We start from the raw sequence: 21,841 nt of genomic DNA on the forward strand, positions 1-21,841 counted from the left end.
ACTGTTTGGCAGGTTGGAGCCGAGGTTTCATCCTCGCCTGCAGGTGAAGGTTTAGACAGGCAGAAGTTTGAGTCGAGGGATTTACAGGGATGGATAGAGTGAGAGGAGCTGAGTGCTCTTAGCACACAAAACCTGTGTCAGGCAGTAAAAACTAGGGATGCACCGATACCACATTTTTGAAGGAGTACAAGTACTAAACTTAAGCTACTTCCTGATACCGATATGGGTACCATTAAATGCTGAGTAAGAGTACAAGTACTTTGCGCAGTATTAGGCTCGATACCCAATCCTGGTATCGGTATCGGTACATCCCTTGTAAAAGCCAAACAAACATTGGAGTGACGAAGCTATTCAAGCTTTATCACTCTTGGGAGTTTTGATTTGGAAAATAAATTACATGAATTATAGCACCTGTTTTTGTGTATATCATTTTTTTTTTACTTCAGAAGGATTTTATACAACTTAAAAATGGTCACTTTTCGTGACTGCTTTACCTTGAAGGAATTCTACCTGGCTTTTGGCATGAGGGTTCCAGAATTTGGCAAACCAAAGGTATACGTTCACCCAATGTCATAACTGTTTGAAAGACAACAATTGGCTGAAAAATGCTTGTCAGACAACTAGGTGGTGCTGTGCATGTGCAGTACTGTTCTTTAATATGGGATAGAGTCCAGAGCATTTCAAAAATTGCACCCTGAAATGTAATTTGTGCAAATTTCCAGAGACTCCCAACTCCACTGTCAGTTAATTAACAACCCAAACCCAACGTAAGCATGGCCTCAGTTACATAATGTTTAGATAATGACATAACTTCACCTTTACGTTCAAAAACAATCAGGCATCCTGTGGTGTAAATTACCAATAAGTCATGAGACAATCGTCTGGCCATTAGTGTTGGCAATTTCATCGATGGTATAAGCGCCATTCTTTGCATGTTGATCCAACCAGGTACAGTAACTCCGCTTGTCACTCATGCAGTATTCAGCTGACCAATGTTCAAATTTTCTCTCTGAATCACAAGACACTTCATTGCAGCGTCACATGGCAACACACTGGCCAATGGTGTGACTTTAACAGTCAGGTCCCCCTGCTGTAATCCAGCCAAACAAATATATGTCGTTTAATTATTTCTTCCACTGATATTCCTGTCCCCTCACTGAAAGCTTTGATATTTTGCCTTCATTCTCATTTATGGCAGTAAAACCACTGATGTATTGAAACAGAAACCCACTCATATGGATGCAAAACCATTTGTGAAGGTAAGGAGGGTCGCGCAGGGTGACCCAGATTGATAATGCAGCAGGCTGGGGGCAGAGTGCTGTCACTACCGTCACTAACGTGGCTTTCCCATCCAAGGCTGTTGCCTGCTGAAACAACAGCCTGCAAGCCATGCGAGTGAGACTTTATGCAGCATAGCAACAGTGCGCTGGGAGCGAGTTACCCTACTGTCTAAGCTGATTTGACACAGTCAGGTGAAACAAGTTCTGATATTTCTGGGGAAGACTTTTTCCTTTGCCTCTCCTTCTGTTGTTGCAGCCTGTCTGGTTCAGACATGTGGCTCTCAGGCCATGTGCAAAATTCACCAGTCAAACAACATGTTTCTTTGTTGAATGAAATGGACTTTGACACCCATCGAGGAGTGATTTAATGCAGAAAAGCAAAAGTATGCAGCTTTTGCCATCTCTGATTTGTGAGTCAGCTATAAGCTGTCATTCAGCTGCATTTTGAGGAAAGACATTTAGAGACCGACATATATGTCACTAATTTGCCTGAAGTCAAACTTTAGTGTCGGAGTCCAACATTTCTTTCGTTTTACCATTTATATCATGCTTACAAAATAGATTACGTAGATTAAGTATAATTATTCCTCGGACTGTGTCTTGAGCAGTCTGCTTGCATCAAAAAGTGAATGGGGAGGCACACAATGCAGCACCCATTTCAACAAATTTGTGATTTCATGCAGTTATTTAAACAAGGCTCATAAATTGAGTTTTGTTAAGTCTACCGTTATGCATCCATGCACACATTGTCCCTTGACTGGTCTTAAATTAACGAGGAATAGGACTCTCGGTGTGTTTAGTTTATTCTTGAGTATTTTTCCAGTTGTCAGAAAGTAAAAGTCCTCTTTTGCTTTAATATTCCTTTTTTCAATTATTTGTCAGTTCTTCCTTTGGTCTGAACTTCTCTGTGTACATGAAACGTGGAAAGGGTTTTTTTGTGTGGCCTTCAATGATCTCAAGAAGATGTATCAGTCTTACTTTGTCAATCCCTAGACGTTTACTCTTTTGTCCCTTTGAACGCGCCATTTGCACGTCTTCTTCTTCCCCTCAATCATTACTGGTTAAATTTTAGTGAACTACAAGTCCTGTTATCAAGAACCATGCAGGATTTGTATTGAAGCCTGCATGAATCACTTTAATGATCTTGTTTTCAGATGAATTTGTTTGAAGAAGTTGAGTGTTGGACAGATTCTAAAGACTTTAATGTTCCTACCAGCAACTGACAACTTTTCTCAAGACAGTTACTCACTGAATAATACATGATAGTGACATTAGCATCTGCTGCACCGATAGAATTATGAGATATTGACAAACGTGTTATATTATGTTGGTCACCACATTACAACCTTCGGTCTCCAACCTGTGAGAAACCTTCTGCTGCAAGTGAGCTTTTACCTTATGTGACTCACCTGGGCCATTTAAGTCTAAAAATGTACATTATGTTCTTCTCTTGTTACCTTGTGCTTTGTTTTGGTCAGACTGTTTTAGTCGTAATGTATGCTTTCAGGAGCTTGCATGGTCTTGCTTATTGCCACAAACTTTCAGATGGTCTGTGACTCTGGTAGATAAAATACACAATCTACTGCAGTGAGGTGGTACCGCATCGGTTCAGATTTTAACTACCAAAGAGAAGGCACATTTCCCCAAACATCGCTTTGTTGAAGTGTATGCTCCATTAGATTATTTATAAAACTTTACTTTACTGTCAAACAGCCATTTGTGGGAGCAACTAAAGGAATTATATCATGTTCTTTGAAGAAAATCTTATACGGGAGCAGGAGAAAGTGTTATGGATTGTGGAAAAAGGACCCAATTCAATAAGAGAAAGACTCCAAAAAGTCTAAAGAATTCCATAAGGAAGAATCAAAAATCCAGGGGAACAAGAAATTCTGAAGAACAAACCGCGAGAAATGGACAAGGAACACCGGCAACAACAGAGGAAGTGACAACTGATACACATATAAAGTACCTACGTTTCCATGCTCACTTTTATGTCTGGTTGAATTTCTTATTGATTGAGAGCTCAGGTGCAGGTTTATATGCACCAAGAACATTTCCCCATGCTGTCACTGAACCAGTTTGCTTTGCACTGTGACGTTGATCATTTGTAACATCTACTTATGATCCCAAATTCAGCTTTACCTGGAAGCCCACTGAGTGAGATGATTGTTTTTTGGGTTTTTTTTGCTTGACTTTGCTACCACCATTTTTTCTCCCAAAACATCACACGTTGAATGTCACATGCTGATTTACATATCAGACATGCAAACGCTTCAATAGTGGGCAGCGACCTGTTGTGAATGGACTGAATGGATCATAAACTAAGACAACATACCCTCTGATCTGATCAGAATTTCAATTGAAAGAAGTGTTTACATTGCATGATTTTAATTGGAACTGTGTTTAATCAGGTTGATTAAGGTCCATGGAACTGCAGCTACAGCAACAAGGTGCAGGTACTGTAACAATCAAGTGCAATCAGTGGAGGAGTGAAACAACAACACACTGAACTGGCAGAGAATGACAAACCAAAACCAGAACAACTTGAACGACAAAGAGATCCAGAACCACAAATAATACAAAACACCAAAAAAATCTAAAGCCTAAAAACAAAATACCAAGACGATGTCAGGAACAGCAGTTGCCTGTGTGGTGAAGCTTTGGGAAATAGTAAGAGCACAGTATTCATTCAGTCCAATTCAGTTCAACAAAAAAAGTTCTAACAAACCTAAACTCCATTTGGTTCTACAGCCTTGTCTCCAGCAATTCTTTAGCTTGATGGTGCATGTGGTGGTGTTGACTCCGGTTGAACTGCAAACGTTCATTCGTGACAAACACTTCAGTACAATGTCCACTTTAAAAAACAACAACTACAAAAAAACTCACTCTTGAATCAGTAATTAGCAGGTCAGTGCAAAGTGCTTATCAGGTGACTGACAAGATGTCAATGAGATAAAACAAGAATTTTTTTTTTTTTAATGAATTTGTTCTAGACGTGGTAAAATAAACACAAATTACAGATACATTCAAAAAAGAAAAAACATTAAATGTAATATACTATATTTACAGTTATATATAATGTGTATATATATTTCATGAACATATATACAAAAAATTTATAAATCAATGTACCCAATGTACTGACCCCTATCTAGACATACATACTTAGTAGTATGTATACACATATAACACATATATCCAGCTTAACATGTCTGAAAAGGGGTAGGAGCAAGTAAAACTTATCTAATCCCACGCTAATACAACAAATGAACCGAGTTCAGATATCACTGATTTGTTTGATTTAGATTTATATATAATACAATAATGTGAATTTCAAAACTATGCATTGCTCGAATGCCAATGTATATAACTGGTCCAGTGGATACAATTAATTTAAAAACAGAATTCATTATTACAGAATACAATGAATTACTTACTGTGTCTGTCAATAAATGGTAAATATTATACTTGCCACGCCCCAACTGCTCAGTGTTACTCTTTTTACGCCATCTTGATATGTGATCAAATGAGTCGATGGAGTGCAAAGACTTTGTTTTTTTTTTACATACAGTAAACAATGCCATAATGGGGATCATGTAGCGCTGTATCGTCAATAAATCATTTAATTCATCTGGAGATGTTTTCTATAATTACCATTCACTATACAAATGAGGCAACTGCCAAAGAGAGAGGGGAGATTGTTTGTCCAGCACTGATGCACCGCGTAGTATTACAACAGGCGGTAATGGTCCATGGAAAACAGCAGCAACAACAGTTAGTTTCCAGTTGGGGTGGCATGAGATTGAAACTTTTATTATCTTGACCCGGAGCAATTCGCATGTTTACGATAGCCACACCAAAGGCATTACATTTAACGCGCAGTGAGTTAGTGGTTTTTCCGAGCATGCAGCGTATCGGCGGTGGTGATGGATGGCTCTCCAATGTGTCGATGATGGTTTGCGATTGGACATCTCTCCCGCCATTCTTTATCTCCTTGTCACACATTTGACTACAGCGTGGTGCGAGTGACAGAGGGGACTCTGACATGCCGCCGGCGTATGGAGATGAATGATTTCTGCCTCTGCACATGGCCCGATCTGTCTTGCTTCAGCCCCTCTTACATCACAGCACGTGCTCCGGGGCTTTCTCTCTCCCTCTCTCCAGAGCAGGCGTTCTGTATTTAGAGCTTGATTTATACACAAACACACATACCACAAGGGAAAGCGCAATGTTCTACCCCCCCCTCCTCCCCCCCCCCCCCCCCCCCCCCCACCCGCTTCAATTGCCAGCATTATAATCATCTTCCCACACTTCAGTATCGCTTTAAGGATATCATTCATGAAGCAAAGGGGGAAAAGTCATGGCAAAAAATAAATAAATAAATAATGTGGTGGATTTTTGAAAAGTTTTCCACACTAGGTCAATAAAAAAAATCACGTCATTTTTAAAAAGCAGTTTTTCTGTGTTGTTCGTCCCGTTTTCACTTCTCGTTCGCCATTTAAAAATCGCCTTCCATTCCCTCCACTCGGCACGCCTCGCAACGTTACTCGCTGAAGTCAATCAACATCCTGCGGATCCTGCCGACACCCGGCGAGGAGGAATCCACCCGGCAAGGAGAGAGATGGAAAGAAATAACTCTTTTGCTTTTCTCTTTCTCCTGTCTTTGTTCTCAGGTTGTTAGAGAGCTCGTTGCTCAACGCGGAAGTGAAGGAGGGAGAAATTCTTCCTCCTACCATTCAGAGGCTGATGAAAGGATACAACAAGTACCTCAGGCCTTTCTTTGACAGTAAGGAAACTGCAGACACATTGCAGCCATGGAAGTGACGGAGCACTCAGGGGAAATGTGTGTTTGACAAAGAACGAGAGGGGCTCATGTTGTAATTTGGTGCTGGCATGTCCCGTCGGAGTAATATATGCTGACATACATACATTTTTAATGCACTCGAAATTGAATTTGTCTTCAAAATTGGTGTTCTCCATTACTGTGGGGATCATGAAAAAAGAGCTTCTGAATTGACATCGACAGCAAATAAATGAGTTAAGAGGAAGAGTATATTTCTAAAAATGCAATGCCCTTTGCCTTTCAACTAAAGTTGTGTTTTGAATTTTCACCAGGCATCTAATTTTTCTCACAATAAAGAAAGCGTGTCTTGGCGCATGCTTTCTAAAGCACAATGCTATGTCATTCCCTGCAAATCCCTCACTGATATTATTGTGCCTGGATCTGGGAATGCGTCACAATGTGATTACGGTTTGTTTTCTCACTGTTCGATCCGTAATAACACCTTGGACTCGACCGCGGCGAATGCTATTCAGCGCAAATCGCTAGCCCTCCCGCCTAGGAGTGTGTGTTTGGCACACAGTGACGGTAGAAGCACTGGTAAACACATAACACACGGATTCACGCACCCACGCAAATGCTTCTGCACTGCGAGCGTTGGGAGAACTCCCTTTGATTTTGTTTATCCCATTAAACTTAAAACAGCAGTAGGCATATTGAACTAGGCATGTTTATCTCTGCTACCTTGATTTACACCAGTGGGCTTCCCCAACTAAACAATATACACATTTCACCTAGTATTGAGGTAAATCGCTGATGATATGATTCCAGTGTTCCAAGATCATGAGATAAAATGGCAAGTCAGTTGAGGATTTAGGGTTATCGTGGTGTTTTAAACCACATACCTCTAATGATTTACGATTATCGTCTCATCACTGACTATTGGAAGCATTAATGAACTAATCAGACTGTAACGCAGCCCATTTTTCATAAAGCCACAGAAGCGAGCATTAAATATCGCAAGAAATACTGAAAACAGCATCCTCCATATAAAAGGCTGAATGTCTTCTCTGTAGGTCTGCTTTGGGTTTCACAGTCCGAATCATGTCTGTTGAAAAGAGTGAGTCAACATGAAGAACATGGAGCTATTCGTGTGCAAACAATGAAGCCAATTCAAAGCTGAGAAAATAGGAAAACACAATAAATCTATCAGAGACCGTGCACAAACACTGGGCAAAGCCAGTGGAACAATTTGGACTGTCTTTGGATACAAAGAAATCACTGGTGTACCAAGCAGCAGACATCGAATAGGTCAGCCAAGGAAAACAACAACAGCTGGCGACAGGAACATTGTGAGAGTCGTGAAGAAAGAACAAAAAAAAACAACAGCCAGTGATATCAGTAACAACCTCCAAGGGACCGGGGTGAAAGCATCGAAATACTCGGTTCCAGGAAGAGCATAAATAGAGGCTGTGCCACCAGAGGCAAACACCTAATCAGGAGTGAGAAAACAAGAAGTGCTGTGACTAACATTTGTAGACTTCTGAGATCAAAATGATTTTCTCACCACAGTCTGGTGGGATAATGGATCCAAAACATACAAGGTTAAGTGTTATGACTTGATCTTGCACTTACGTTTCTCAGTCAAATTGAGTTTATCACAAACATTGTATTTCCAATGATAAAAACCAATAGAAATTAATTGGCACCGATATCCTGGTAAACTACGTGGACTTATTGCAAGATCTCAAAATTTCAAGTGAAAATGCCAAACTTCCTGTCTATTTACACGACATCGGTGCTCCGAGCCGCTAAAAACACAAGTTTCTGAAAATGCTCCGACACGTCTCCTTGTTGATGTCAGAAACGCAGCTACTGTGCATGTGGACGACGGCCGTGGTAAATAGTTCTGACCTGCGCGATATCAACAGTAACAACAATGGCGGCATCCAGAGTGTCAAGACTCCTCTATCCATGTTCTCCTGGGACTTGGTAGTTTTAGAGTTGAAAGTCGTGTATTAGAAATCTAACTTGCTAACTACTTATCTTTCGATATTTCTGCTTGTGCCGTGTAGATGGACATTGTTTTCAGAAAGCTGCCGTAGAAACGTGAAGCTTTTCTGAAACAAAGACGACAACAAAACAGACGCATTTTCAGTTGAAGCTTTGTGGAAACGGAGCCCGAAACTGAACCTAAATGAGGCACAACAGCAGCTGCCATTTTCATATGCCAAAGTTTATCTGCTTCTGTTTGCTTCAAGTTCTCTTGCTTATTATTAAATTGGGTGGCTGAATACATAATTTTTGTGCTGCAATGTAATCAGACGGGCTAAAACACATCCTGGTAATGTAGAATAATTCAGCATCTGTCATTCGCCCTGTAAAACCTTGAAGCTCTTATAATATGTAATAGACCATCTCGAAGGGGTTCTTCTTTTGGCTTTTTTTGTTTGTTTTTCTGTTTATGACATGACAACCAAAGCAGGCTGTGGCAATTTGTCACAGGTTCCCAAACATGATGCAACTTGTGTAAGCCCGGCAGAAAGCAGATGAGAAAGCAAGAAAGGTACAGTTGAGGGTGGTTCAGCCTTTTTTGTATTCTTGTTGGGATTTGCTAAATATGTAAGCGCGAAGCACAATTGTCCGATTAATCCCGGCAAGAATCACTGGTCATATATTTTCTGTTCTTAGTAATGATGCAGTGAACAAAATTATTCACTTCGGCTGAATTTCGAACAAAGTGAAGTTCCTCCCCGTAACTTTATCAAAAAGTAAAACACACTAATGCATTCAGATTTGCTCCACATTTCTAATTAACTTTTTTTTTTTTTTTTTTTTTCATCCTCTGCTTGCTCTTGTTATCCCAAAGCCAGACAGCCTCGGGCACAGCTAACAGGTTTGCTCAACACTAGTTGGCCTCACAGTCCTTGAAATCCCTCACAAATACTTGAGTCAGAAGCACAAGGAAACTTAAAGAAAAACTGCAATTATTAGGTTATACACTCATTCACTTTATTGCCAGGGGTTAGATGAGAAGATACTGTGTTCTATTTTCTCCTTTTAAAACAAGTTGAAGGAAAAACACAAACACTTGTGTGTTGTGGATGCTCATGAGTGAAGGAAATACACACTTTATTTTTAATTTCTTGCAGGCGCGCACATTGGCGCATATCTGCAGTATGACAACACGCTCATTAATCTCTCCTCCAGAAATAAAGACTGATAAGTAAGAGGGAAAGGAGAACGAGGAGATGAAACATAGGGAAGCAGCAAAGTTACCCTCTCTTTGATGGTGAATCAGGGAGAACTAATTCCCTCAAGGAGGTTCACACTCGACAGACTGCAGCTGTTGCAGAGATGTGAGGTCTTTAGCATTTTGAAATATGCTGCCCCTTGATAACCCCCTCCCATCATACAATGAATATTATACAACACTATTCAATTCTCTATGCAGCTTCATCCTCATACCTCTTATGTCATGCATGCATTGACACTCATCAGACATGAACAAAGCACACATTAAGCTGCTGGGATTATGCCGCATGTGAATGGACAAGTTGATCAGTGCTTTCTTCTTTGCGTCTAGATGGCCCTGTGACAGTGGGCATGAGCCTGGACATTGCCAGTATTGACACCATTTCAGAGATCAACATGGTAAGAAATCATAGCATCCTGGTCACTTCAGTGAACTGCATGGGGAGTTTAGTGTGGAAGTTTATGGTGGATTTTTTTTTTTAATCTCACATGATGAATTTCATCTCATCCAACATGCCTGGAGGCTTTCTGGGTCTTCTCCAGGGAACGATGGGTTGACAACCGCAGGACCAAGGGATGCTCGCATCAAAATATGACTTATGTAATAATAAAAAAAAATACAAAAAATACCAATTTCCTCTTTAGCATGATGCACCATGTTCTTTTCTCACAAGTGATAGGAGCGTGTTTATTGACAGTGAGATATGTAACAGTCTCATTAAAATACAGCTTTGGATTAGTGGGTTTCTTCTGCAAACGGCAGGTTAATTCCTTTGCTTCGAAACATGTAATACCTACAGCCTGGCACCACAAATTAAATCAATTACACAGTCACACATGATGTAAGACCAGGACTTTCAGTTTGACTGTCCTGCAAGAAAATGATACGCAGTGTCCCGAAAACCAGAAAAGACAAGCCGACTCCAAGCAATGCTGTGAATTGCTGTTGCTTCAGGCACGTAGAGAAGCTTTGGGAACTGACATCATCCATACCCAACAACGCAGAAAGAGAAAGGGGGAAACATATCCCAAGCTGACTAATGAAATCCAAGTGTACAAAGCTTGGTTTGCACAAAATTTACTCATCTGTCAGCACATTATTGACACGGTCATTAAAAGTGTTTCTTTGCTGATTTGCTGAACTTGACCGAATCCCACAGGACTACACAGCCACCATATTCCTCCGCCAGCGTTGGACGGATGAGCGCTTGGTGTTCGAGGGCAACAAGAGCCTGAGCCTCGACGGGCGGTTAGTGGAGCTCCTTTGGGTCCCCGACACCTTCATCGTCGACTCCAAGAAGTCCTTTCTGCACGACATCACGGTGGAGAACAGGCTGATCCGCATCTTCCCCAACGGAACCGTCCTTTACGCGCTGAGGTGCGTAAACAGATTATTGGTTGATTGCTTTGTTGTGTTGTTTTTTTTTTTGTTTGTTTGTTTTTTTCTTGGGCTCCGACAGACAATGAAAAGTAGGCCAGGGATTGAAGAAGAAATTGGCTGAGGGAGGACGCGTGGGTTGAATTTGAGATAATGTGATTGCGAAGCGGGGAGTTGTGTCAATTCTAATACTTGGGTATTGGATTGCATGAGTACAGGCGCATGTGATGTGTCGATACAGAGAGCTGTGGGCTATAAAAGCGTCTAAGTCCTGTTAGGACCTGTGAAACACATATTGCACTGCGCGCACGGCTTAACAACTGACAAGCTCTTGGCAATCCTTTGAAACGCGGGCTACCATGGCATTTTGATTAGATGTTGGGCCAGGCAGACAGGTTATAGACAGAAAGCCTATAGATGTACTATTGCTTGTGTTCAGCTCTTTTAAGCCTTCAATGATGGGATTTAAACATCCTACTCTTTTTATGTCACATGCTTTGACATCAGCTGATTTATAGGTTGTGTAAGAGCTGCCCGTGCTCCCATTCACTGCTTCCAGTGTATTGACCTCTTTTTAATATAGTGTAGTGAAGTTTACATAGGTGGCAGTTGCACAATAAAAGGAGAGGAATGTCGCACCGGAGAGGTACTGTATATGTGGGTGGGATGCTATCGTAAATTAGGCTTGTGTACACTACAAGCATCAGAAAAGTGCCCTGCATTGCTCTGATAGATACTCGATAATTCCAACTCCGCAAAAGAAAAGAAAAGAAAATGCAATGCTTTTGCAAATCCAATATTTGAATGTGAATAGTTCAGTGACACTAGATGACAGTTTAGAACAGGGGTGTCAAACATGAGGCCCTCGGGCCAGAACCGGCCTGCATGAGGTTCCAGTCCGGCCCGCCAAACCACCAAACAAATAGTTTTTTGACAAACTTTAAGAGGAGCAGACACAATACAACACTGAGACTCTCAGATCATTGCAAGCAAATTAGCATTCGCCTCAAACCTTGCTGTCAGTGTGAGTTTGTTAATACATGCATAATGCAACACCTTTTTTGAACATTTCACTGTATTTTGACAGCTCCGGAAGCTTTCTTTAAAATTGGCTTTATATTGAGATTGTAGTACTTTTCTGTGGCAAATGTTTGGTTTTTGTGAAAATATCGACATTTCCATCACATATTCTCTTCATCGCAACAAGGAAAAAGTTTAAATTTAAAGATTATTATGACACTGTTTTACTAGTCCAGCACACTCACGTTTAATTTGAGCTGCATGTGGCTCCCTAGACTAAAATGAGTTTGACAACCCTGGTTTAGAACAAGGACTACTTTCCCACTGTGTGCCAAGAGTGTCACAATGTGATTTTCCACTGTAATATTAAGATAGACGTAAGAAATATGGTTGCATATGTTTTGTCATTCTAATGTGAGGAGGATGGGTTTGTGTATTATGGTTTCCTCCTTCGCTCCAAATACATGTTTGAGGTAGTGATTTCACCTGTGACGGCGACCAGTGGCGGCTGGTAGTTGGCCCTCTATCGGCCAGCCGCCAACTGCTGGTGACTTGAATGAATTCCAATGATGGGATCCAACTTCTCTCAATCCCTTTGATTACATCCTGGAAATGGCCCTCCGAAATGGAACTTAATGAAAACGCTCTGACTCTGTCTTCTTGTTGACAGTGGAAACGCTGCGACTGCACATGTGCACCATGGCCGTGGTAAATAGCTTGTCTGTACATCTGCGAGTAGATGGACAATGACAAACATGGCAGCCTCCAGGGTGACATGACACCCAGTTCATATTCTCCTGAGAGTCACTGTCGTAGCATTCCAACTTCATTGTCTGTCCTGTATCTTCCCCTGTTAGCATGTGTGTGGTTTTATTACAAAACAACCAACAGAGCCAGCTCATGGCCCGGCATGCTATCTACGTCGTTTTCAGTGTTTTTGCCGTTGCTGTATAGACAGGCATTGTTTCCAAAACGTTGCCCTGTAAACGCAGAACTTTTCTGACACGAAATTGCAAAAACAATGCATTTTTACTTGAAGCGTCATTGTGTAAACAGGGGCCTAGGTCCTCTCATCTGTGGAGGCTGTGTTAAACTGTATCAGTGTTTATGAACCTGTTCCCGAACCAGTGCAGTGGTTTCAACTCTATAATGATGTGTGTCTTCATTGCAGAACAAGATCACATCCTGCTGATCAAAACCATTTCAGGCCATTTATAGTCTTGTCCTTCATACCAAGGCTTGATACAGTTATCATGATATATAAGTTGTTACATATGATGAAATCCTGAGGCTGTTTACATATTACTCTAGACTTGGGAACTGTTCTTTTTGTTTTTGTCTGTTGGTTTTTTTTTACTTTGATTTGACACAATTCACAGTGGGTTTACCACATCTAACATCTGATATGTTGCCTTCAAATGTAATCGATTTCTAACTCAGATTTAATTCAGTTTTTATTTCCTGTCATTTCATGACATTGTGAGGTTGAATTGGAATGGATATGCATGCTCGTCTTTGCAGACTCTTTACCTCTTTACTGTGACGGAGGACATGTGGCGGAAGGCCGTCGCATTTAGGGAACCAGGGCAAGTGTGAGTAAAACAAGCCAAAACAGACTGTCGGGAGAGGACTGCCCACCTCGGGGAATTGTGAGCGGTGGAAAAAGGGACATAGTGAAGTGCGATATGCAAGTGTTAGAAGGAAAGGACAGCTGTGGTAAATACTTTAGTGCCCTCCCAAAGGGGAGTACAAGAGAAAGCACTGAGGTTACTATTGCCGAAGGTTAAGCAATTAAATCGGGAAGATGATGTAAAGGGGGAAAAAAAATAGCCGATGCCGCTTAAACTGTTTTGGCATGTCAATATTTAATTTGTTGCATTAAAATATCAAAAAGCCAAAAAGATCAGAGCTTCAAGTTTCCATACAATAAAGACTACAGATGCCAATTAGACAAAGGTTTGTGGTAAATTGTTGTCAAGGCCAAATGGCCCGGTACACTGTCTACATAGATTTTCTGTTGGTTTGCTTTCAGTTTCAGTCTTGGAAGTTAACGTGCAACAGCTCATTAGTGTCTGGCAAAATCAGCAGGATGTAATTCATACTCAAAATTACCATCTCTTTTGCTGTGGGAGGAAATGACCCTGTCCTTTCAGTTTTGTCATAAAGGAGCTCATCATAACCCGTTTGCACAGTTGGTGTAATCTGAACAGATGAGTGTGCTATAGATTCTCTGAGTAGAGAAGAACTACAATCATAGCCAAAACATGGCTTCTCTGGTGCACAAAAAGGAGACAATTATCTGCACATCTTTTCCATCAGCAGGTGGAATGGTTTCTTCCGTTATTCCCTGTATGTGAATGACTGTGATTCAATGTATTGACGCCTGCACAATGCCTGTGAGAAGTGGACCAGCATTCCTTGATAAACTGATGCCACCTGTGAACATGAATTGTGGGTTTCTTCCATCTGCTGTCCCCGCTTCCTCATAGTGACACAGATACATGATTACAATAGAAATGTAACCAAGAGTCATCAAATCAGAGCATCAATAATTAAAACAATAAACATCTAACAAAACCAGATTTTTTATAATAGCCATTTGCAACATATTGTGCAATATGTGCAAATTCATGTAATGTGCTATTATTTTTTTTGCAGATGGAACATCACTGCAGCATTTCCTTTAAATCTGTTGGTCTGATAATAAAAATTTCACAATGAAGGGAAAGAAAGCCTGACTGGAACTAACAATCTGCACCATAAAGTGCCTTTAAAACATTTACCGTTTGGACACACTGGGACCCGCAGCAATCCTCTGAAAAAGATAAAATCAGGTTCACTGCCGACACCAACTGAGCATTGAAGAAGTAGCCTGTTTTGAGCTACTTTTGAGAATAACTTCTAAGAAAAAGAGCAGAATTGCATCACCCTTAGATTTTTGTACAGAAGACCAACAGTTACTGTGAGTCTTTACACGTGCTGCCCCAGCTTTACAGTATGACAGAAATGCCAAAACTTTATTGTTCAATTACAACTTCTAATCACATGACACAGCTGACTCAGTTCAAGCTATAAATATTTTAATAGAGTGCTGTGTCTTTTGTTTCATAATCATTACATTTCTTTCTTTTAGGATTACTACCACTGTGGCTTGCAACATGGATCTGACCAAGTACCCCATGGACAAGCAGACCTGCACACTGCAACTGGAGAGCTGTAAGGACACTTTCTTCTTATTAAAGTGAATCTAACCCATGCTGCTTGAAGCGGTGGGAGGGAGCGATTTGAATGAACCCGATCAAACGAATCACTTTTTCATATCTCCCACACTGCTCATGTGTCTGTGAGTATGACTGCACCCTGACGCCACTATGCACACTTTGACAGGGTCAACTGAGGTCAGAAAGAGACGCAACACAGTGAAGTATTCAGACCCAGACATTTGCGTTAAAACTGTTGTCAGGTTATGAAAGATCAATAGTTCAAATCTCCTGTTTATAAAAGTATTCATTCCCTAAATTGAGTATTTTGTAGAGGCCTCTCTGGCAGTCTTATTTTGTCTTTCCATGCTTTGATCACCTGGATCTGGACAGTTTGTTCCATTCTTCCTCACAGATCCACTCAGATTGTGTCAGATTGTTGGGAAAATGCCTCTACAGATGTTCTTTGAGGTTTAAATCTTTGCTTCTGATGGCTCGCCCGACACTTCTTCTGAAGCCGCTCCACTGTTGTCTTGGCTTTACGCTTCAGGCCATTGTGACGTTTGAAGGGGAAGCATAGATCCAACCTAAGGTTACATCACTCTATTTTCTAAAGTAGGTTTTCTTCAATTCTCCCGTCTGTATCCTGACGACTCTCTGCAGGCTCACTTTCCATGCTATTGGAAAACTGAGGTTCTGCCTAAGCTCCTTTATTAGTTTAATCAGATTAAATCTTTTCTCTAGCGATGCAGTGATACCTCTATCGAGTATCGGGTTCAATACTACTTGTAAAAGGTCCCCGATAGAGTGTGGCAAGTACTACATGACGTCATCCGTCAGCAGCAGGTAGAAAAGACAGCATGGGAGATGTGAGCCGTTTGGTGATTCTTTGATATTAATGAGAATAAGAAAAGTGAAACAGCCAAAATGTCAAGAAGTGGCAAAAGTTACTTCGTACAACACCAGCAACTTAATCACAGTGATGTTTGAACGAGCAGAGTTAGTCCGATGTTGTTCATTAGTTTTGAACTCCTCAGTCGATCCACGAAGAATTTACTCCGAGCCGCGCTACATGCCACAAGGTACATATTAAAAAGTTTCTGGGCTGTGCCGAAGTGGCAACGCTTGGCCTTCGCGTAACGTTTGCTTATGGAGTATAAATTATACCTAATGGCTTTTATTAAGTACCTCCTATTGTTACTTGGTGTTTGGCAAGTAGCTGTAAGTTAGTGCTTGTACTCGTCCTTTAAAAAAGTGGCATCGGTGCATCCCTACTTTTCCCTCGTATTTTCATTTTCATGCAGATGCAGATTTGCAAAGTTCAACCATGCTGCTATCTTTCTCTCAGTCAAGAGGGTCTTCGATCTAATTGTTGTGCCAAAATAGCCTGATTAATAGAGCGCTCCTCAGATGGCTGTTTTAGAGTGTTGTGCTCCAGAACTGTCGTCCTGATGTTTCTAAAGTCCTGTTTGACCAGAAGAATTGAGTCCTTCAGACATTTAGATAGTTCCTATTGTACTGATGTTGCACGTCCCCGCAGTTTCTCCGATTTCAAGTCTTGGTTTTTCTTTGACATTCATTTGTAGGACCCTCACAGAGTAATAAAGGGCAGCCAAGTCTGCAAAACTCTTATTTCCTCGGAATAGTCCATAAATGCTTAGTTATGAGAATGGATTTCCAAATATGAAACAACCGAAACTTTTGCTGTTTTATCAATAGCACTTTGAAGTTATTGTTGAATACACTTTCAACTGCATCAAAAGTGCTAACACACTCAGGTCAACAACCCAAGGCCGGGCATGTAAAACAATGAGGAGGAAATTCAGCAGCAGACAGCAGCACGGGGAGATTTCACAGCCGCCTCAGGCCTTTTAGGCTGCGGACAGTCAATTTGAACAGCAATATCATAGCAAACAGGAATTACCTAGTGCCACAACTGCAGAAAAAAATAAACATAACAGGGAGAGACTTTATTCCTTTTCTGAGTCTCGGTCATTTTTCATTTTTGCTGTGATGTCAAAAGAAGCATCTAGAATATTTGTTTTGTTGTAGTTTTCTCCGGAGATTTAAATGGAAAGCATGCAGTTTACCTCTTCAGCCCTCAATATGCTTCACAGGACCAATCATTTTTACTCATTAACACACAAACGCACCATGACGACAGCTGCAATGTGTCTGCACACAATCGGGAAAAAAACCCAACTTGAAGTTCAGCGTCTTGTTCAAGGACACTATGACACCGCGACAGCTGGATATCAGGGATAAAAGAAGTCAACTTGCTTTTCCAAACTGAGCCACATCTGCTCGGTCTGATGTTTTTGGCAAACAACATCCTTGACTTCCTCTTACAGAGCTCAATTCACTACAAGTGATCATTTATTGTCCTTTGTCTGACGTGATCTGGGTTCACCCTCTGGAAATTGATTGCTTGTAGAACGGTTCCCTGAGATTTCATTGAAATTGCTTTCCAGATAAAATGTGGTGGCAGTGCGCGTATAACCGGAATAACCTTTCATTAGGTTAAAATTACATCAAATGACAGATATTTTTCATTTCATTGTAAGTGTGTGAGAGACGGCAGGAAGTAGAAGCTGCCCTCAGACGCCTCCTCTCTCGCCTTTGCATTCCTGCGCTGCTTTCCTGTGCTCTGTGCGCTTAAATGACAGCCAGCCAGGCTAAGCTAAGTCTGATCCCTGCCAGAAGCCCACCAGGACCTCGGTGCCAAATAAAACATTTAGCTTGAGCTCCAGTGCCACTTAGCAGACAAAAAGACATCTGGCGGTTAAAGTTAGGTAACTGAGAGGATGATGGATCCAGCCTCCACCACCTCGATAATTCTCTGCTAAATTTCTGCTACTTTTTTTCCCCCCCTCTCCGTCTGACTCTTTTCCCACCCTCGCTTGCAATCTCTCTCACTCTGTCTCTGCTGTTTTCTCTCTCTCTCTCCTCTGCTGTCCCTCTCTCACTTCAATCGCCCATCTCCCTCTTGCTCGGTCTCTGCGTCTCTTTATGAAAACGTATATGCAAGGATTTATTTCTTTTAATGCTGTGCCAAAAAGTGGATCCTCTGCACAGGGGGAGGTTTTAAAGAGAGCGATCACTGTGGGAGGGTGCGGGGCGTTTCGATTGGGATTGCGGTAAAATATTTAGTGCGTTCTTGACAGCAAAAAAAAAAAAGACTCGGAAGAAAGCTGGCATTCTTTTGTGATCTTCGCTTTCTTTGAAATTTTGGCGTCGGCCCTTTCAAATACTCCTCGGTGAGGATATGGCTGCTTGCTTTCAAGAGGGGGGGCCGCAGGGTGCCGGAAGGTTCAATGTACCTCCGTGTAACTCTTTCCATGCTATTGCACATAGTGTCACTGCAGATCTGTGTCTAATTTGAACAGTAATGCTGGGGCTGTGTGTCAAGGAAATAACGAGTTATTGTGCTGGGAGAATTATAATGAGGGAGAAAAGATTGCATTTGTAGGACCTTAAAGCATTCGAGTCAGGGAACTATGTCCCCGATGTTACACCTCTGGTCAGCAGATACACGACTTCACACAGGTTTAAGAGGGTGGGCATTAGCAAATTAATGTGCATTTGATGCACAGCACACTACAGATACACACTCCTGCATCAGCCGACAGCACATCCGCTCCCTTTCCTTGTTCTCTTGCTCCCTCTGCAGATAAATTAGGTAAATGCACCTTGTTAATCACACCCGTCTTTTCAGACATGAGACCCACACTGATTAGGTTCCCTTATTATGCGTTGTTACAGAGCTCTGTCAAAACTACCACCACACTTAACCATGCAGTGATCATATTAATTTTGCAGGCGGTCTTATTCCAAGTTTTATTTGGGTTATCTCACCTCTCTAGGGCCCAGTGCAATATGCATGATTAGTCTGTTATGGTATGAGGCAAGAGTTAAGCTCTTCACCAGGACATTCCTCCCTCCCCCTCCCCGGTCTTTAACTCTCCTCTTTGAAGAATTGAATGAACACCAGAAATGCATTTCCATTAGCAATTCCTGTTGGAGCTCTTTATGTCAAGCCACGTTAAAGCGAATAACGGGAGAATATGAAACTCCGTACATGAGACATTAGCATTGTAATTGAAAGTCAGGCTTTTGTTGTCGGACGCTCTACAAATGCATACGTTCTTTTCAAGTGTTGCGCAGTGCAGGCCCTTGCTCCTCCGGGGTGATACGGGCTCTTAAAGTAGCTTTCCAAAGGTGTTTTCACATTCCCTTTGATTCTGGCCCCAGTGTCTGTCTTTTGCTGATATTTAGCATTAGAGGGGGCGTTTACCCCCCACTACTGAGTGCAATCCCAAACAAGTCAGCTGAAACAGGATCAGACCATAACATAGCTTTAAAATTAACAGCCCAGGGTAGACCTACAATTTCAACTTTGTAGTTCAACTTCTGTGTTCTCCTGTTAATATCAAGGTGGAGATCACGTTATCTCTGATCATTTTGTCACACTGCGGCTTGGACTTGTGATGTACACTGTTTTTGTGTTTGTGATAGTTCTATTCATGTTGTTATGGCACAAATATTTAATCCACAATCTGCTCAAGAGGAAGAAAATGTGACAGGCTGCAGGTATTGTGCTGTGTGATGACATATTAATGACCTATAACGTTTCATGATGAAGCTGTAGGTAAACTTTGTGTGCATACAAAAGCTTTGTGTCATTCAAAAGACACAGTTTTTTTGGTTGCCAGCTGATGATGATCAGAAAAAAGACATCACAGATGAAGCCGTGTAGAGATTGTATATTTATCAAGGCCAGCCCAGAAGTTAGCATTACAATAGTTCCCTCAGCTTTCCATTGTTATAAACTCATTGTACGAGAGAGAATCTGTAGCACATAAGAACTTGGAATAAATCACATTATCATTGTTATGATTGATGATGACAAGAATCTAATATTAGCTGTCGGCTACACTCTGCAGCATTGCTACACCATTGCAATTGATAAGCATTTAACATCGAAGTTGTTGTTTATTTGTACTTACCACCTTCACAACAGTGTTTCTTGATGAGTTTGAAAAAGGCTATCAAATCTAACTTAGTTACAACAGTGATATGAAAAATGAAACATTGATTGAACATCTTTGCAGATATGAGAGTTTTGTTTATTGTGTATGGTTCCAAGTTGGCAAAAATGTGTCAACACTGCATCTCACAACGGAAAGGAACTGGTCTCTGGACATTCTTACTGTTGGCCAAACCATCTTATCTGGGCTCCTTATCGGGTGGAAGAGTGGTGGCTCAACTCTGAGTCCCTCCCAGACGGTTCAGCTCCTCAGCCCATCATTTATAAGACCACAAGATACCTGAAATCCTGCACCTGGGGAAGTTTCTCGTTCTTTCTTCTACCTGGAGTAGGCATCAAAGGCTTTTCCATGAGTGAATCATGGACTCAGACTTGATGACTTACTTTGGGTTTCTAAGTCTAACCTAGCTGGGGGGAAAGATGGTTACAGTGTGTGGGACTTTAAACAATAAAGACATCAAAATGACTGAATTGATTTAACTCTGATGTGAAATGCCTCAGAATAACATTTCTTTCTCTTTTCTTTTCTTTTTCCAGGGGGCTACAACATCAATGACGTCATGTTTTACTGGACCAGAGGAAATGAATCTGTTAGTGGTTTAGACTCTCTGCAGCTGGCTCAGTACACAGTGGAAGACTACTACACATCTGTCTCAGAGGCCATTTACGAAACCGGTAACGAGAAAATCTCTTCAACCTGAAATAAACGCTTAGAGACTCCACACTGCCCCCAAATGCACACAAGCAGCAAGACATAAATCTCACACCTTGTATCTTTAAACAGCAAATAAAACTCTTTCTTAATTTCTCATTAACACCCTAATTTTACAGTATATATTTTGTTCTTCACAAAGGTCACTACCCCAGGCTGGTTTTCCACTTTGAGCTGAAGAGGAGCATTCTGTACTTCATCCTGGAGACTTACGTCCCTTCGAGCTTGTTGGTGGTTCTGTCTTGGGTTTCTTTCTGGATCTCTCTGTCCTCCGTTCCAGCACGCATCTGTATCGGTAAGAGTTGAAAGGGCATTGCTTTACTCACTCGTGTAAAAATGTCTCTTCCTGAAGTCGTGTCACGTACTTTTATCCTGCACTAACTGTTACAAAAAAACAACAACAAATATAGGCACAGAAGATTGCTGTGTTTACTTCTGCTGTATTTTGCCTGTAGATAAATATGTGAAGTAAGATATTGAAGACTTGAAGAATTGAAGAATTGTAACCAACGTGAGAAACCAGTTCAGTCCCTTTTAGTTTGAATAACTTGTTGGAGGAGATGTCTATCTTTGTCTAAAATGAGACTATTGACATTGCTTACTTATTAATGCCCTACCTAGCACAATTCCTCAGGGTTTTATTTGGATTTTATCCCAACTGGGTCTTTCCATAACACTCTCTTTCTGCTTTTTGAGCCTTGGTAGATACGTATGCTGTGCGTGGGTGAACTTGGGATATATATTTTTTTTTCCTTATATCCCACGGAAACATTCAGTTCTGTTTCAACTTCTGCTTCAAGACAGAAGCCTCACATCTCCTCGTCATGCCTTCAAGCTCTCTTTGATATGTTGCAAAATTCATTGTTGGATCAATGACTGCAAGCTGCCCTGTCTCTGAAGCGATGAAGCAACCCACAAATCTTTCAAACCTTTTCCCAAAACATTTCCACTACCATGCTTCACACTACCTACAATGTTGGAGGAATTTTGGAGACTTTTTTAAAAAAATTTTTGCATCAGACACTCTGCTCTGGGCTGAATTTGCCGTGGCACTTGTACCTGAACAAATTGGCACTTGTTTGATATCTACACCACTCATAGATAAATTTCCTTGCAGAGGAATAACTCATTTGAAATCATGTTAAGATCATCTTAAATCCCTTGCCAGA

The 21,841-nt window shown here is 41.2% G+C and overlaps 1 protein-coding gene across 1 annotated transcript in view; it reads left to right on the top strand.

The window, feature by feature from the left end:
- Positions 1 to 21,841, top strand: part of LOC308121238 (gamma-aminobutyric acid receptor subunit pi) — a gene marked incomplete at its 5' end in the record, with an annotated part of 56,281 nt that overhangs the window by 26,535 nt on the left and 7,905 nt on the right. The window contains 6 exons of the mRNA XM_080482381.1: positions 5,954 to 6,066; positions 9,647 to 9,714; positions 10,476 to 10,693; positions 14,847 to 14,929; positions 20,498 to 20,635; positions 20,815 to 20,967. Of these exons, the coding sequence (XP_080338507.1) occupies positions 5,954 to 6,066; positions 9,647 to 9,714; positions 10,476 to 10,693; positions 14,847 to 14,929; positions 20,498 to 20,635; positions 20,815 to 20,967 (773 nt within the window). The remainder of the gene's footprint in view (positions 1 to 5,953; positions 6,067 to 9,646; positions 9,715 to 10,475; positions 10,694 to 14,846; positions 14,930 to 20,497; positions 20,636 to 20,814; positions 20,968 to 21,841) is intronic.

The sequence above is a fragment of the Lipophrys pholis genome (genome assembly GCF_963383615.2).
Source record: "Lipophrys pholis genome assembly, chromosome: 15".
In the NCBI taxonomy this organism is placed as follows: Eukaryota; Metazoa; Chordata; class Actinopteri; order Blenniiformes; family Blenniidae; genus Lipophrys; species Lipophrys pholis.